The sequence below is a fragment of the Anabrus simplex genome, chromosome 6 (assembly GCF_040414725.1).
Source record: "Anabrus simplex isolate iqAnaSimp1 chromosome 6, ASM4041472v1, whole genome shotgun sequence".
NCBI classification, from domain to species: domain Eukaryota; kingdom Metazoa; phylum Arthropoda; class Insecta; order Orthoptera; family Tettigoniidae; genus Anabrus; species Anabrus simplex.
Window position 1 is genome coordinate 50,155,438 of NC_090270.1, and position 18,449 is coordinate 50,173,886.

Here is an 18,449-nt window from a genome sequence, read left to right on the forward strand (position 1 = left end):
ATATAAGGGACACAGTATTACGTAGGAACGAGAAGCATCGAACACAAGGTTCATGCGATAGGCAAACTAAGATACACAAGGTGTACAAGGTCACAATTCGTACAGATCCAATTTTACAGGTTCTGGCATGAATGACCAACACTCATGTAATCGAGGGATAAATGCACAGAGGCACATAAATACGAAGCACTGGGACCGTACATCAGATAGGCAAATGACACGCCTGACACATATACACACACACAACCGTATGCTCAAAGACAGAACAGCATGCACCAAAGGGTAAAATAAAAATGCACGTACCTGAGAAATATAAAAGAACAATAAAATGGTCAGATAAGGATAATCACGGTTTAAATTTGCTAAAAACCATCTGATAGGTCAGAAAAGTAGTCTCGTTTAGTGTGGGGTCCATCTTGTTGTTTCTCCTCGCGATCCCATTTAAAAAACAAGGAGTAACCATCATTACCTCATTTAGACAGGAAGCAAGGCCTGGAAATTAAAGATGACATAGCACTGCCATCTAACGACAAAACTCAGAAATATTGAGTTTTGTAGAGTGACTGAATTAAGCATAAGACAGATATACAGGTTCAAGTATGAACCAGAACACAAGTAGTGAATAACACGCCATGAAAAATGGCACAATGTCCAGCATCCTCCGAAGGTATTTGATCTACCATGGAGAACTTGGGTTGCCCTCAACAGAGTCCGAACAAGTCATGGATGTTGCAGCTCTTTACTGCATAAATAGAGCATGCAGCCTTCCCCTACATGTGATTGTAGCGATGTAGATGAAAGGGGGATCCATCACTGTATTAATTATATTCATTCAGCTACTGTATTTTCATTATTTTGATAACCATCTGTACATTTATACAGTAGATACATCTTCATTATAGACTGCTGTACCTTTCTATGTTCAGTCTGAAAGCCTCTAAATTAACTAAGTGCTCCCACAATCCTCTTGTTGCAACCAACTGTGTAACCTTGTTTAATTCCACAGCTTTTACTTTTAAATCATTCAAAACGGAGTGAAACCATTGTCATCTTTATTTCCCTCTGCTTCTCTTGCCTTCTACTATGAAGTCTGGGGCCGAAGACCTTCGATGTTAGGCCCCTTTAAATATCAAGCATCATCATCATCATCATCACTATATGAAGTCCAATGTTCTTGGGAGTAACTTATTCTCCAACATCTGCTTCATGTCACCTCATATAAGAAATAATAAAGGTATTTTTAATGTTCCACCTATTCAATACAACACACTGTTCTGTGGTTACATTTATAAAACAGGTATAAGCATAGATTAATGGTACATGTTTCGCCCTTACTAGAGGGCATCCTCAGCCTTTTGTCAAACCTAAAATGCTAAACTTGAATATTCAGTAAAAAATGTGAGAAAAGACAGTTGACATTGTAAGGCTCAAATTAGAATACCCTGAACACGGTTTTCCGTGGTTTCCCCATTTTCACACCAGGCAAATGCTGGGGCTGTACCTTAATTAAGGCCACGGCCGCTTCCTTCCAACTCCTAAGCCTTTCCTATCCCATCGTCGCCATAAGACCTATCTGTGTCGGTGCGACGTAAAGCCCCTAGCAAAAAAAAATTAGAATACAAAGTTGTTTGACTTAAAACATGTGATGATGAAATGGATTAAAAATCAATGTCAGTCTAAAACTATGCTTCTGAGGCTAAAACTCGATCTCATCTTTCTATGACATGTGATACTTGTATATTTTCAAGCATGTAGTTCCAATATAGTCACCAAAGAATCTTGCCCATAGTCAAAATTTGTGTCCAAACTGAATAAAAATGAGCATCTGTACAAAATATAATTTTGTGAGAGTCGTGAAATCCGTATTTGGAACGTCGTAAATAATAATGGTTGAGAATTCAAAGTTTGTAATTAGAGACATATAAAATAAGACATTAGCTGAAATTGTTGCTAAAAATTATCTAAAAGGTGAAATGTAGATGACAATGTAGTTGCATTGGACGTAAGGGCCTTTGTAGACAATATTTGTTTGTTGAATGGGACGTCGTTTCTATGTATGTGTAGATGTTATATATGTCCTCCCGTTATAGTTGTGTTAGGTTGTCTGGCAAACAATATAAAGATCATTTTGCCTGAGAGCTCAGTTCTTTCTTAGAAGAATACTGTTGGTCGGGACTGCAAGTTCTAGCTCTACTACATTTTGAGTCAGTTTCACTCACTATATTACCATTCTGTGAGAACACACATCCTAAGTACAATTTTTATGTTCCCCACATAGCATTCAATCCTCGAGGGTTTCTCATTAACCGACAGCACTTTAGTCTTGCAGGTGCTAATTTTCATATAATTCTTGATGCCTTTCCTAGCACCTTCAAACTCTTTCAGCACTGTTTGTCATTAAGACCAAGTCAAAGCATAGGCTAAACTGTTGACTGTATTTCCTCCCAATTCACTCCTTCTCTACTACTTAATACCATTCAGTAAGTGAGCCATGCATTGAACTCATTAGTATGTATGCCTGTCTTTGAAAGCCAAAATTACTGTGTGATTAGTGATTTAAAATTTGAAATGAATGTATCTTATTAGTATTTATTACTATTAAGCACAATGTGCATACATACTTGAATATGTAAAACATAAGGAACAGAAAATAAATCCTTTCACCAGCCTTTGACAAATGTAGTGATTGGTTGGGTTCTGTTGACACACTACATTGGATGGTATTGGGAACATGGCATACCACAGAGTTGGCAGGTACAGTCCTCCCTTGAAGTGTGGAATCTGCTGGTTAGATATATCTTTCCATGGAACCCGTGGATGCCAAAGTGTGTGTATATGTATGTGGCATAATTTGTAGTTATGGCCTTTCCAGATACTGGTCTTCACTACTGTGTTGAAGAAGTCTTCTGGAATCTGTTGAGCTTTCTGTCTTCTTTCTTTTTAAAAGTTGCTTTATGTCGCACCGACACAGATGGGTCTTATGGTGTTTATGGGATAGGATAGGGCTAGGAGTAGGAAGGAAGTGGCCATGGCCTTAATTAAGGTATAGCCCCAGCTGTCGTCTTTCTCAAAGTACAACAATCGTGGCAGTATCATGGAATCAGAATGAATTCAAAATGTCCTCCAAGAAGACTGTATTGTTTGCTATTATATATGCCATTTTGAAACCTAGAGGACTTGTTTCAACCGGATGCCATACGTTATAACTTGGGCAGTTTTAGGCTTAAATGGTGTCATTGAGTTATCTGTTGAGAGGTTCTGGAGCTTAGAGATCTTATACGTGGCTATGCTTGCTGCTACTACTTTTTCTTGTATGTTCATTGTGAAAGTTGAGCCTATAGTTTGCAGCCTATGGTATTTAAATGATGGTACAATTCCAGGTTGTTCACACCCACAACTAAACACATCAGTAGTCCACAGTATCTAATGAATAAGACTTACACCGGTTTGGCAGTCATAATTACTGCAGTCAGTAGTGGTGATTGGGAAATTAGAAGTGGGAGGCACAAACATTTATAGACATCAAAAACTATCAAGGATTGAGGGTTATAGCGGCTGTGGGTACGTATACATCAAAACTGAAAAAAATAGCTACAAAATCGTAAGATCTTTGATGCTCCCAGAGTGAATTTTGACAGAGGGGTAATATTTTTTGAGATTTTGGTTCAATGCTATAAATAAAACTTTTGCCAAAGGAACAATAATTACACGTGTTACAATTAAATAAAAGTACGGTATGATTATATAATTTAAAATAGTTTAGTATGGTATTTGACTACATATTAACAACCTAAAAACCTAACAGCCTCTAAAGAGACAGCTAGATTGACGAATGCGTGCAGCAAGTGGGTGAATCATACCTCAGTGTCTGTGACCTTGGCATCAATATACCCCTGCTACCTTGCCTCACAACACATTCTACTTGCTGCTGCGTGAATCTCTACTACTTGCTGTGGCCTTGTACAAATCGGTTACTTGTACAAATTGTTTGTTAGTAATTCATATCATTCCCAGTTTCAGGCATCTAAAATGGAATAAAAATGTAGGATTCTCTTCATAAAGTGTTGCTTCTTTCACCAAAATGACAGTCTCATCCCAGCGATTGGGATACTTTTTATTGAGAAAGGACAGAGCATGCAGAATTCCACCCTGCCCGAATCATATCTCTACCATAGAAATACCTACAATGAAACACGCATGTTCAAATTTTGTCAGATGTCACTCCACAAACTTGGTGGCAAGAGTTCTACCTCATGGCTGTAGATGGAGATAATATCATAGCGTATGCCACAGTGGTGAAAATTAAATCACTTCACTGATAGAGGATATTTTTCACTAAACTGTTCAAATATGTTCTTGTAATCTATATCTGGTGCCAATTTCAGCCTTCTAAGCATTCTCGTTTTCTTAGTATCAGTGTGGTAGGTGGCAAAACTCAAGAGCTCAGCTGACTTAATGCATCAATCTTGTTAGCTTAGATCTGTTTAGCCATGCTCAGATATTCATACTTCAAACTCATGTTGGTAGATGGAGCTGTGCAGAGCTGTTCACATCAACATGATGTAGTTAACACAATCATTTAACCTACTTTTCTTTTAAAGGTTAAAAAACAATAGTCGTGAGATATTCATTGTGTTCTTCTTGTAACAGGCTACAGTATATTTGGTGGCAATTTGAAATGTTGAAACGTTCTGGTTTTCTCAGTATTGCTATGAAAGAGACAGAAATAGGGATTATATATATACAGATTCTGCTGTTATTTCAAGGCCTGACTGTCATGAATACTAATGATTGCCTATAACAACCTGCTCCTGATCCGATAATGTAGATGGCCGGGCTGAGTGGCTCAGACGGTTGAAGCGCTGGCCTTCTGACCCCAACTTGGCAGGTTCGGTCCTGGCTCAGTCCGGTGGTATTTGAAGGTGCTCAAATACGTTAGCCTCCTGTCGGTAGATTCACTGACACGTAAAAGAACTACTGAGGGACTAAATTCTGATACCTCGATGTCTCCGAAAACCGAAAAAGTAGTTAGTGGAACATAAAGCAAATAATATTATCATAATGTAGATGTACGAAACATCTGTCTGTCCCTCCCAGAATACTTTTGAATTCCTTTCCACAGATTAAAATTCTGGTCCTGGCAACTCCTCTGTGGTCTGAAACTCTACTGGTTTTCATCCAGTTTACAGTCCACCATTGATTGCACCCTCTTTGATATGCACTTTTTTTTTCTTTCTAAAATGCCTGCCTGTGAACAGCTTGCATGATATATTGATCAAAGAAATATGTATAGTTACTGTAATCTTTTCTGTTCCCTTTCTTATAGACAGGTGCAATTATACTATTTTCGTCCAGTCAGAAGTGATGTTAAACTTGTTACTCTATGAAACTATTTCATCCCTGCTATCTCTCTACATTTTATGATTTCAGATCTAATTGCATTAATTCCTGCTGCTTTATGATGCGTTCTCTCTACTTCCTTAAGTATAATATCAATGCCATCATTGTTTTCCTTCCTTGAAATTCATTATTCAAGACTTCAAGAGAAGGAATTTCTGTTTTGTAGTACATTGAGGAGATTTACTATGTACTCCTTCAGTCTGTTCTGTAATTCCCTGGGATGTACAATATTTACTTGATTTACCCCAACATGCTACTCATTTTCCATTTTCCTTCCTTTCTGTGATTCTTTACTATAGTCCAGAAAAGTTTTCCTGCCAATTAACCTAGTTTTCCTGATTCTTTTCAAAATCTTCCAATAATCTGTCCTCTTAAAATAATAATCGCCACCATAACATACTCATCCCTTCACCTGTGTTTATCCAAATTCTATTCTACTATGTCCACGTCAAGATTAAAGATCTTTCAGGATGATTTTTCAATGCGTGTTGAAGCTCCTGATGAAGCTGATAAGGAGAAACAATCTTATAGGGAGTTCAGAAGATATAGTAGAAGACAGGGATTTATCAGGACAGAGTCATCTCTTTGTAGACACTAATGTGTGAAGGATGTGGAGATTGTTCTTGGTTCTTTTTTTCTTGTTTGTCCTTGTCTCTTTAACCATTTTATGTATTTTATTATCAAGCAAAATTCAGGATCCTGGCTATTTTTATCTTTAGTGGCTGAAGATGCCTAAAAATAGGTGAAACATGTCCCGCTTATGACATAAAAATAATGTAAAAATATTTGTCATCACCATCAACATCAATGTCCCACTCCAATCGCCTGGGTCTGCTTAACAAGCCGCCTCCACTCCTTTCTGTTCTTCCACATTTCCTGTTCCATTACTTCCGCCACATCCAATGCAGCTTTTCTAATGTCCATCCAAATCTGATCCATCCACCTTCTTCTCGGTCTTCCAACTGGTCTCTTTCCCCTTAACTTCTTTTTCCAATTGCCTTCTTGCTACCCGTTCCTTTCCCATTCTTTTTATATGTCTGAACCATCTCAGTCTTGCTTTCTGTATGTTCTGTATTAATGCTTCTATATTTAGCTCTTCTCTGATTTTAATATTTTTGATTCTCTCTCTTCTTGTCTTTTTTAACCTATGTTCTTAAAATTTCATTTGTACTGCTTGGATCTTATTATCTTGTCTCTTATTTGTTACCAGCAGTTCTAGTCCATATGTTACAACTGGTATGAGATACTGTTTATATAATGTTAATTTCATTCTCTTGGGTACTTTGTCATCCCATAAAAGCTCTATGACTTGATGATAAAATGTTCTACCTTTACTTTGTTATTAATTTCAGGGTTGATTTCGTTTAATAAATCAATAAAAAGCATAATGTATTAAAAAGGTGGACTAAAAAAAATTATTTAGAAATGTAGTCATTGCTCAGTATGGACCCAACGATAGGATTTATAACTTGTAAGACTCATCACTTCCCGTTACATAGCACAGTGACAACACGGGAATGCCCACACTTTGGAGTTCAAGTCCATGCTTAGAACGTGTATTAAGTGTTGCTCTGTTGCTCTAACTGTTCTTGATTTGTGAAGTATTACTTTGGGGTAATTCTCATAATGCCTCCACATGTGTACACGGTAGAGGAAAGGGTATTTATTTACGATAATTATGTGAAAACAGAGTCATGCTGGGAAGTTGTTAGGTGGTTTATAACACAGTTTCCAGGTGTACACACTCCACAAAGAGAGACCATGCAGAAACTTGTAAACAAATTGAGAGGAAGTGGTTTTTTACTCGACAAGAAGCAAAATGTAAAAAAAATAAAAAATAAATGTACTTAATGAGGAAAAAGTAAATGAAATTGCAGAAGGATTAGAACATATGCCTACATAATCCCTAAGACGACTTGGGCAAGAAGCCAGGGTGTCAAAGAGCTCAGCATGGCAGGCTATGAAAATGTTAAAATCAAAACCAAACAGGTTATGTGTATTAGATAAACTGCATCCACGTGATCATGATTGTAATTGGATGTTGCAAAATGTTCATGATGAAATAACTGATCCATGCTTAATATTTTTCTCTGATGAAGCATAGTTCCATTTACTGTACATGGGTATATTTTGACGCAGAATAACAGGTAAAAATATTGGAGTACACGAAACCCGCACCACATATACGAAATTCCTCTACATGACGAATGCATCGCAGTATGATGCGCTGTGAATGGATACAGAATTATAGGACCTATTTTTTCAGGGCGCGATTAATACACAAAGATACAGGGATAATATACTCAAACCATTTTTTGACAAACTGACCGATACTGATTGTTGAAATGGATATTTTCAGCATGACCACACATACAACTAATGACATATTAAAGTTAACTGAGGAAATTTTTGAAGATATTAGTATGGACTTATGGCTGTCACGGTCCCCAGATTTAACTGTTTGAGACTTTTATTTATGGAGGAGTGTTTGAACTGAAAGAACATACATATCTGGAGAGAAATAGCCTCGATTGCGGAAGATGAACTTATGCGTGTGAAACGGAGTTTCCTAAGACAATGTTAGAAATGTTTGGATGCAGGAGGTGAACATTTCGAACATCTCGTGTCATAAGGTACGAGCTTATTTTCTTAATTCTTAATTACTAATTTTCTTCATTTTAATTGTTATTTCATGCATGGATAAAGTGAAGTGTTGTCATCGTTGCTATGACACGGAGTGGGGAGTGATGAGGCAACGGGAGGCAGATAATCCGAGCGCGCCTGCTGGCCAACCGATAAGAGAAACTTACTGTATATATGTACCATATTGGTTTGAATATAGGACAAATTTTTACGTAAATATGCCTGCAATTAGCGATACAAACTGTGCAACATGATGTTAGATATGTTACCTAGCGACCGTTAATGGATGGCCATGACTGTGAGATACGTGACGTATGATCATTTGGTTTTCCGAAAGGGAAAAATTTGAAACCATTTTTTAAATATTAACACATAGAGTTCTTGCTCACTTTCATATATTTTAATCCTCCAGACTGGCCATTTTTCACTGAGTTTGGATTTTTAAATTAAAGACTAGTTTTGAACTTAGGTAATTTTTTGTTTCATTATATTTGAGTTCATACTTTCTACTTCATATCTGTAGAAAGTGTAATACAATTGATAGATCCCTTACCTTGGAAATAGATTGAAATCAGTAGGTTTTTCACAAAAAAAAAAAGTACGACATAATATGACCTTAACTAATAAAATCTGGCTGATATTGAATTTATTTGTATTTTAGGCCATTCAGAATTGTTTGCACAAGTTTTAAATCTATGTAACAATTAGTACATAAATATTACTTATGTGTAAGAGAGGGCCTTGAGCCCTAACTTCGCCACGAATAAAGACGAATTACTTACTTACTTACTTACTTACTTGTTCGGTCCGTTCAGTTGGTATGAATCACTGTCGTTCAGTCTATGTTCGCACGCGGCTGCCATTACATGCCCTTCTGTTTAAAGGAGAAACAATAGGAGGATAGTCTCTTGCAGTGACACTGTTGTCGAGTCAACACAGCTCTGACACGATTTGAAAGGAAGAATATGATGTGTAGAGCTGTATTTGCTGTCATCCATATTTTTTTCGAGAACTATATGAACCAAATCTTATACTGCAGTGCCAATCAACGCATATAGTATGCTTGTTTGATAGTAACAGCGATGAAAACCAGAAATAATAATCGTATAGCCTCAGCTACCATGTGCAGACATTTCAATTTGACGCCATCTGGCTGTCTGCTCGTCAATTTCGACATTCCGTTTTACTCTCGGCCCACTAGATAGCAGACCGAGTAAACCGAAACTCTCTTGGGCGTCTGTGGTTGAGATTTAATTTATTTTGTCGGGTAAACACCAAATGTGTTACCAGAGATCTTTTACATGCTGACATCGTATGACATGGAGTGTTGAATGGACTTTTTTCCTCCCTTCAAAAATCTGACTACCTCTTATTTAGTATTAAAAACTTTACCAAGCATTGACTACCTCTGTCGAGTTTGAACCCGCTGTCTTGGAATCCGGAGGCCGACACTCTACCACTGATCCACAGAGGCAGCTATGAAAACCAGAGAACATACGCCATGCAGGCTTAATAAATGACACAGCCTGTATGGTGTACGGCCTTCGACCTCAATGTGTTAAGATGTACCAACAAAAAACTTAGTTGTCTTATTTGCACAACCTAACTTTTAAAGACTCATTTTTGTGAAGGTCTATTTATATCATTTCCCAACTGTACTAGTTTGTGCAGTGGAAGTCACCATGCACATCACAGCTGAGCTCCAGGTCACTAATAAACAAGAATTTTTCTAGCTTTGTCAGTCAGTTTTTTTCCCAATTCGTGGCTTGTGATCTATTGTTGCTGGGTTCGTGTCATTGTGGTAATGCATTTAATCTGGTCACCATTTAAGTCATGGTGTATGTTTTTGATTTGTACAGACCTGGAAGGGGTGACGCTGACTTAAAATTCTGTCATAAGACAATGAGCTATGTCAAGAACAACACAGAAACGAACTTGGCCATAGTGGGTAATCTCAAATGTGGTGCCGATAAAATCAGATGAGCTCTGTAAAGAAAATGAAGTGATAGCATAAGTGATCATGAAGCTGTTTTAGTTGTAGCTAACCCATCTACTGGGGACCAAATATTAACTGATGCGATAAAGAGAATGACAGAAAGTATGACCAACAAATTGTGAAATATGGGAAGGACAGCTGAATCAGAAAGTGATGGAACCAATTAGAAGGAAGAATATTATAAATGTGGTGTCAATAAAATCAGATGAGCTCTGTAAAGAAAATGAAGTGATAGTATAAGTGATCATGAAGCTGTTTTAGTTGTAGCTGACCCGCCTACTGGGGAGCGCGACTTTTAAGTTGTTCAAGGAAATAATCAGCCAGGCGAGGAGAGCAAATTAAGTCATACGCTGCTGTTTTATTTTTTAGACTTGAGTTGTGAAATTCAGTCCTTAATATTTGTATGCTCTGTCATCTAGTGTGAATTTCATAAGTACTTTTTTAGACGGAGTAATCAGAGTTGTATATCTTTCAATGCAGCTCGCTTCCATGCAAAAGCGTGCTGTGTGTTCATCTCGCATAGAAACTAATCAATTGCATTCTTATTATGCGGTGACTCGAATGCTTTAGTGTTTTATGAGAGTGGGAAGTGTATAGTATGACATCAGTGTGAAACGGAGTTTTTATTTTCCTTTTTTCAGTTTGCTTTACATCACACCAGCACAGGTAGGTCTAATAATGTTATTGCCTTTACGTCCCACTACCTACTTTTTTTCGGTTTTCGGAGACGCCAAGGTGCCGGAATTTAGTCCCACAGGAGTTCTTCTATGTGCCAGTAAGTCTACCGACACGAGGCTGACGTATTTGAGCAACTTCAAATATCACCGGACTGAGCCAGGATCGAACCTGCCAAGGTGGGGTCAGAAGGCCAGCACCTCAACTGACTAAACCACTCAGCCCGGCACAGATAGGTCTTATGGTGACGATGGGATAAGAAAGGGCTAGGAATGGGAAGGAAGTGGCTATGGCCTTAATTAAAGTACAGCTCCAGCATTTACCTGGTGTGAGAATAGGAAACCACAGAAAACCATCTTCAGGGCTGCCGAACCCTTTATCTCCGGAATGCAAGAAAAAAGGAGTAATTATGATGAAGAATGAATGTGAATTTATAGATGCATTGCACTTGTGTTATGGTTCATGAAAGTACTTTTCAGTTATAATAATATCTTCAAAATGATGGTGAGTTGAAGAATTATGTGACAACAACTTGTGCTTCCTTGTACATGAAATTTTGGAATTAAACTATGAGGACGATGACTTCAGTGATTTTTCATTCCGATAGAAAAGATCGTTCATTCTTTGGGGAAGAAGGTGGCACAAGTGCTACAAGACAGCATACTGGTGCTATCACAGAGAATGATCGTGGGTTAGAAAGTGTCTGCAAGGGATTAAGAGATAAGAATTTGACTTTAGACTTCTACATAACTTTGAAATCTCAATGCACAGTGCTCCCTTATGTGTTCTAGTGCTTCAGAAACTACATCTGACAGCATCATCTAAACTTCATTTTTACCTTTGCATCTTATTTGTGTTTTTGGTTATACTTCAACACACAGTGCTCCTTAAAGATTTTAGTGCTTCACTAGCAGAAACCAAATAGAATTATTTAAACTTCACAATTTATTTTCTATGCATTGTTGTACACTTACTTGTATTTGGCTGATGATGACCACGAATACTGGTCGAAACCGGTACCAATTTTAATTAAATAGGAATGTAAACTTACATTTCTTATTTTAATAGTATTGAAAGGTGGAACCATTATATACCTTCTTTTAATATCTTCAAGTGATGATAGTGAAAATGTAGAGAAACAGGCAGACACAGACGGCACAGACACAGACGGGTAGAAAATGGATGGAAAAGGAGTAGATTTACAGCAAAATTCACTCCTGGAATAAAAGTACAGTTCTTGCATGTAAATACTCCAGAGGATATTTTTGAACGGTTTGTGGACGATACTATCTCTTGGTATTTTGTTAAGCAAACTAATATTTATGTTCAGCAGGAAATCTGTGGGAAAGGGGTTAGGAAAATGACTGAATTCCTGCAAATAAGGATGAAATAAAACTTTTACTTGGAGTTTTGCTTCTTCAAGGGATTGTCCACAAACCTATGATAGGGCATTATTTTCCTTGGAAAAAATTACTAGCCACACCCATACTTTACAAGATCATCACAGAAAATAGGTTTCTTCGTTCTCTTGAAATTTCTATTTTTTCTGATAATTAGACATACAAAGGGTAGATGCCTCCAAGGCTATAAAAGTTAAGGCCTGTATTCGATCACTGTGTAAAAATGTTTCAGGAGGCTTACATCCATAGACAGAAGCCTTCTTCTCACAGAAAGATTGCCTTGGTTGGAAGGCCTATGTTCTAAAGAAAAGATCCCAATGTACTTTTGCACATTATTTCATATTAAAAGAAAAGCTTTTGGTCTTAGATGTACTTACGGTTTATTAAATTGTCTTAGTTATAAGAGAGCTAGAATGTGTTGTAATTACATTCATTATTTGATTGTTCTTTTAAATACCTTCCAGAAATTCAGAGCTATCTTATATGCAAGGCGATCTTACATCGGAACAATACGGCGTGTACTGTATGTATGTGAATAAATGTATATACATCCACACACATATAAAATTTTGCTTTATTTTTCAGACTGTTTTAACCCTGAGTGAATGTAGCAAGGATGATATTCAAGAGTATTTGAAGCACCTTGCGGAATCAGAGAATTTGCTCAACAGCTCTAGTGCGAAGGTAAACCTAAAATGATTATAATAATAGTACATGATATACTGATATTTCAGCATTGATTTTGAGTACCTTCACTTCTTATACCTGTTGCATGATTCCTATGCTAACATCTTGAATCCAAGACTGGCTAAATTATCTTAATATTTAATTCATATAAATTATTTTCATTATGGGAATATTGGAACAACTGGCTATTGTCAAGTATTGTGCATGATGAAGATGATGATGATGGTGATTATTTTGGCCTACTATAGACCACGGGACTCTTAGCTAGGGTCCTCTGCTTTTTTTGGCCCACTACACTTTCATTTTCTGGCTGTGTGCCTGCTTCCTCCCATCCATCCACTTAGGTCTGGTGGTCCCTGTACTCTTGTTTGCTTGTGAGGCACAGTGGGAAGACTCCCTGTAGGATGGCCTGTCGATACTGAGATGGGTTCTCTGTGGTGTCTCAAGGGATCTGCAGTTCCTGTAGGTCTGATTTTACTGAGGTGTTCCACTTGGTCTTGGAATCCTTTCCCCCATTTGTTACTATGAGGATTCTGTTGGTGAGCCTGCAGGGTTTTAGGCGGCTCGTACCCTTTTCCACATACATGTGACTTTGTCTTCCTGATGTTCGGAACTGAAGATGTCCCCGTAGAAGTTGGAATGTAGACACTGCGCTTGGTGATATGAATGGGTGAAACTGTCAGTTTGTAGCGGAACAAATGGGACCTATTAAAATTGAGAAAAACCCAGTCTACTTACAACTTCAGAAGAATTCTAAAACTTCATATTCAGTCTGCACAGTTACAACAATCAACCCTGCAGTCATATCAACATAGCTTGGTTACCTAATACACCAGGTATCAAAATTTAAGCTGATACAGTGTATAATCTACTCCTCACAGATTCTTCTAGAGAATATCATCTACACATTTGTTACTCAAACATTTGTACATACTTGTGTACTTTTATTATAAGTGTCATGTTATATTGTGTTCAGTCTTAGTACCATAACACTCAGTCCACAACCATAATGTATTGCCAGGACTTACGAATTCTATCTGAAAAAAAAAAAAAAGAAAAAAACTCAAGTTGATCCACAACATAGAGCATCTCATTTGTACCTTTTTAATGTATTTGTGTACTTGTATTATATATTGCTCACCTATTGTCACTCATAATATTTCACTTTCATATGCAACATTTCAGCACCATTGCACTTAGCCTACAACCACACATCGTAGTGTTAATTATATATTTCTTTCATACTGTTATTACTGCTTAGAAACATGTTATTATGTATTACCAGGACCTGCTGAATTCTATGTGAAACACCTTGTGTCTAAAACATTTTGACTCAAGTTAATCCACAACGTAGAGCATCTCATTTGTATCTTTTTAACGAATTTGTTGTGCTTGTATTATATATTGCTCACCTATTGTCACTTGTAATATTTCACTTTCATATGCAACATTTTTACCACCATAGTACTTCGCCTAATTCAACCACATATCATAGAGTTAATTATATATTTGTTTCATACTGTTCTTACTGCTCAGAAACATGTTTTAGGATTTTGTCAAATATTGTGTATTGTTTAAATATAGCAGATGATGACCCCGAGTAGCGTTGAAACTAGTCCCATGTAATGTAAATACACACAGTGTAAATATAACTATGTTTTGAACAGGTGGAAAACTTTTATGTTTATAATTTATATGTAATCTCAGTTCAATACGGACCAACAATATGAAATTCATAACCCTTGATGAGGTCTTGCATTGTCATGAAGCAATAGCAGTCTGACAGATAGAAGGCCACAGTGTTTATTTTGGAGTGCGCAGCAAAGTTTTGTTAAGGTTGCACAGTATGCAGCTGCATTGATTGTTTTCCCTGGCAGCATGAAGCCCACTAGCAGAACATCACATCTGTCCCAAAACATGATATGCTGTATTCTTGTGAGTTGAGAAAGTTTGTTTGACTTTTATTTTATCAGAAATGTGTATTGCTACTACGTTGATTGCTACTTGGATTCATTGGTCACATGGGACACACGTTTCTTCCACCTTGATGATACAACAGTGTGAAGTAAACCAACGAATCCACCTAATCGGTACAATATATTATTTGCCTTAGACAAATTTACATTTCAGCATACCTGCCAACTTTCCCAATTTAGGCGGGAGACTCCGAGTTTTGACGGTTTTTTCCCGCCTCCCGATTATTTTATTATTTCTTCTGATTTTAGCTTATTTGTTGGTGAACTTCGAACATTTTTTTCATATCCTGCCATTTCAGCATTGTACGGCAGTGGCCAGAAGTTTTGCGCTCATTGCTGCTTTCAAAGGTAATATTGACGTTTATTAATACGAGAAATGCGCGCAAATGTGCGATGTTTATGGAAACGTCTATATCGCAATGCGTATATCGATTGTAAATCGTTCTCGCCTGCTATGCTCATGTTTGTTCACATCAGTCTAGTCGATTCTGGAGACTAGTCGCTAGATTTGGAGTCTATAGTAATTTATTGACAGAATTTCAGAGATAGTGACTAGTGACTTTTCTAGAGATTTTAGGAGCCATTTGGACACAATTCTCACAAATTTTAATTTTTTACTTGATAAAAATAGCATTGCGCTTTGCATAATCGTGTGGGCGCGTGATGCAATATACTAATTTATGCATTTGCTAAGTAATAGCATCTGAGCGCATGACTGATTCACACATGTGGAGCATGAGTTCATACTATTTTTGGAAGGCTTATCACAGACTGATCATCTCACTCACATACTTCTTGTGAGGGAACAGAGATGTGTAATTTTTTGCCTTGTAGCCTCGTATAGCAACAGTCGGATTTTGAAACAATACGTGTTACATTATATACCATAGTAATCCTGTATTGCACAAGACATGTAGAAGAAGCGGTTTTCATGTATTGTATCTCCTGATTTTTCCTGATTTTCATATTAAAATCTCCTGATTTTTTATTTTGTAAAGTTGGCAGGTATGTTTCAGTAGTACATGTTTAGTTTAGTAACTAAACATCATCAGCTACAATGTGTGTAGGCGGCATAATTAAAGGGTATAAAATTATATTCTTCTCATAACACCAGATGGAGAGCTGAGGCAACAGCTGGGAGACTAGTCCTGAGAAATGTGGGGCAAGAGTGACACTTCCAATATTAGGATCGAATTGCAAACCACCAACCGCCTAATAAGCACAGTCAAATGCAGGGCAGCCATACTTTTTTTTTTTTATCCAATGAAGTGTCAAATTTTACTGCTGTCATCACCAGTTTTCTTTATATGAACATTACTCAGAGTCTTTTAAACAAGATACTCTACAAGAATATGAGCATTTTTTCCCTTTTTCTGAGTAGATCTGAGATTGCATGCTGCATGAGGACTATATTTTTTAAATATGGGATAAGTTATCACAAGTGTTTTTAGGCTATAACCTTTTAATCTAAGACTAAATATAGTTAATTCTATTTACCTCCCTCTCTCCCCCCCATTCATCACTTTCAAGGCTTAACTAAGTCAAAGTTTTTATGTTGTTGTGAACATTTTAAAGCTAATATGATAAATGAAACATGTACTACTGAAATGTAAATTTGGCTGAGGCAAATAATTTATTGTACTGACTAGCTGATGTACCCGTGCTTTGCTACGGAATTCTACATTGTATACAGAATTCTAATTTAGGTAGTGTACATGTTTTGAGCAAGATTGTATTGAATGTATAGCACTTAACGATACCCTAGAAATGCCACGGGGAAGTCATTAATCATCTTTTCTCATATGAAGAGAGGGTTAGGGAATTTTCATTGTAATGTTAGGCCTCCTTGCCTACCATAAGTCAAATCAGGTTGGGGGTTTTCATTATAATGGCAGACACTCACTCTCCACCTGCCTTTTTACATCCTCAGAAAGACTGTCTTAGTAGTTTTCCCAACTGAAATGAGCGTACGTCATTATAATGATGTCAGTAGGAATGGCGCGATTAAAAGCAATGCTTTCATATGAAATACTTGATCAAATTAAAAACCACACATTTTCTCACTTTTAATGAACAGTACTAAGCTGCCGATCTAACAGTCCAAAGTTGCAGAGCTGGAATGACCAAGCCGCAGACAGTCGTGATCCGTGAACACACTTTGTCTTATTTCGACCAGGTGGGGGTGTCAAATAGTGGAGATTCCCAGGGCAAAAATTATGCTCTTTTACTAATCTGCATAAGAGAAAAAGAACATCACAACAAACAGTGGTCAATGTAATGTTATTGTTGATCAATGTTATGTGATTTCAATATTGTAGACCTTCACGTTTAGCTTTCTTCCGACTCTGAAATACCACTCTTATCATAGTCGGTATGGTAAAACTGAATAAAACATAAATGGTCAGAAATTGTATTCTATGTAACTTTTGTTATGTAGTACTTTTTGATAGGACCAGTAACGTAGGTATTTAAAAATTTAATTTTAGGCATCTTCCCATAAACTACAATTTCATCCAGGGTGAATAAATTTTTTTATAACTTAGACTGTAGTTTCTTATTCTCCGACTCCATATACCGACTTTCATTAAATTCATGGCTCGGTGTTGATATGGACTTGGCAACAAAAATACAAATTCATGAATATCTGTCAAAGCCAGTACTGTAACACTGTATGACATAAATGATCGGAAATTTAATTCTATATAACTTTCGTTATGTAGTATTTAACGATAGGACCACTAATAACATAAATATTTGAGAATTAAATTTTAGGCCTTCTCCTAAACTACCATTTCACTCAGCATGAGTAAAATGATTTATATCCTAGATTGCAGTGGCTCACCATCCGACTTCACATACTGATTTTTGTTAAATTCTCTTCAGCCATTTTCTCGTGGTGCGAGTACATATAGACAGACATTACAGAAAAGTAAAAAGTGCATTTTCTTGTTTCTATGGACATGACCAATACAGAAATACCATTCTTTTCAAATTCTAAGCAATGTACAGAAAAAAACTCTTTTACCCTGATAAAAACATCACCAGAGAACATCAATCCCCCCACAATAAAGGAAGTCTACCAAGCTCTGAATAAATTAAAAAACTACAAAGCGCCAGGAGAAGATCAGACCTTTGCGGAAATCTGGAAATGTGCAGGAACATCAGCAAAAGGTGCCCTCCATCAACAACTTGTCTCTATCTGGATTAAAGAAGAACTACCAAAACACGACAACAGCCCTCATTCATCCACTGCACAAAAAAGGAGATAAAACCTACCCTAATAACTACAGGAGAATCTCGCTCCTAGACATAACATACAAAATATTTTTAATAATCATCCTTAATAGGATAAGTTTACAACTTGAGAAAGAACTAGGAGAATATCAAGGAGGTTTCAGATCCTGGAGGAGCTGTCCTGATCAGATCAGGAGAAGAAACAGAGATATGGTGATGACATTTGTAGATTTTAAGAAAGCTTACGATTGCATCCATAGAGAATCTCTGTTTAAAATTTTAAGACACCTTGGACTACATCCCAAATTAATAAACATGATAAAATTGACTCTCACCAACACCAAATCGAAAGTGAAGTTTAGGGGTGAAACATCAGAGACGTTTGAAATTAAAACTGGGCTACGGCAGGGAGATGGGCTCTCACCACTATTATTTAAC

General features: G+C 37.0%; 1 protein-coding gene across 1 annotated transcript in view; it reads left to right on the top strand.

The window, feature by feature from the left end:
- The window catches only part of LOC136875857 (uro-adherence factor A), a 132,986-nt gene that overhangs the window by 73,653 nt on the left and 40,884 nt on the right, over positions 1 to 18,449 (top strand). The window contains exon 5 of the mRNA XM_067149477.2: positions 12,700 to 12,798. Within this exon, the coding sequence (XP_067005578.2) occupies positions 12,700 to 12,798 (99 nt within the window). The remainder of the gene's footprint in view (positions 1 to 12,699; positions 12,799 to 18,449) is intronic.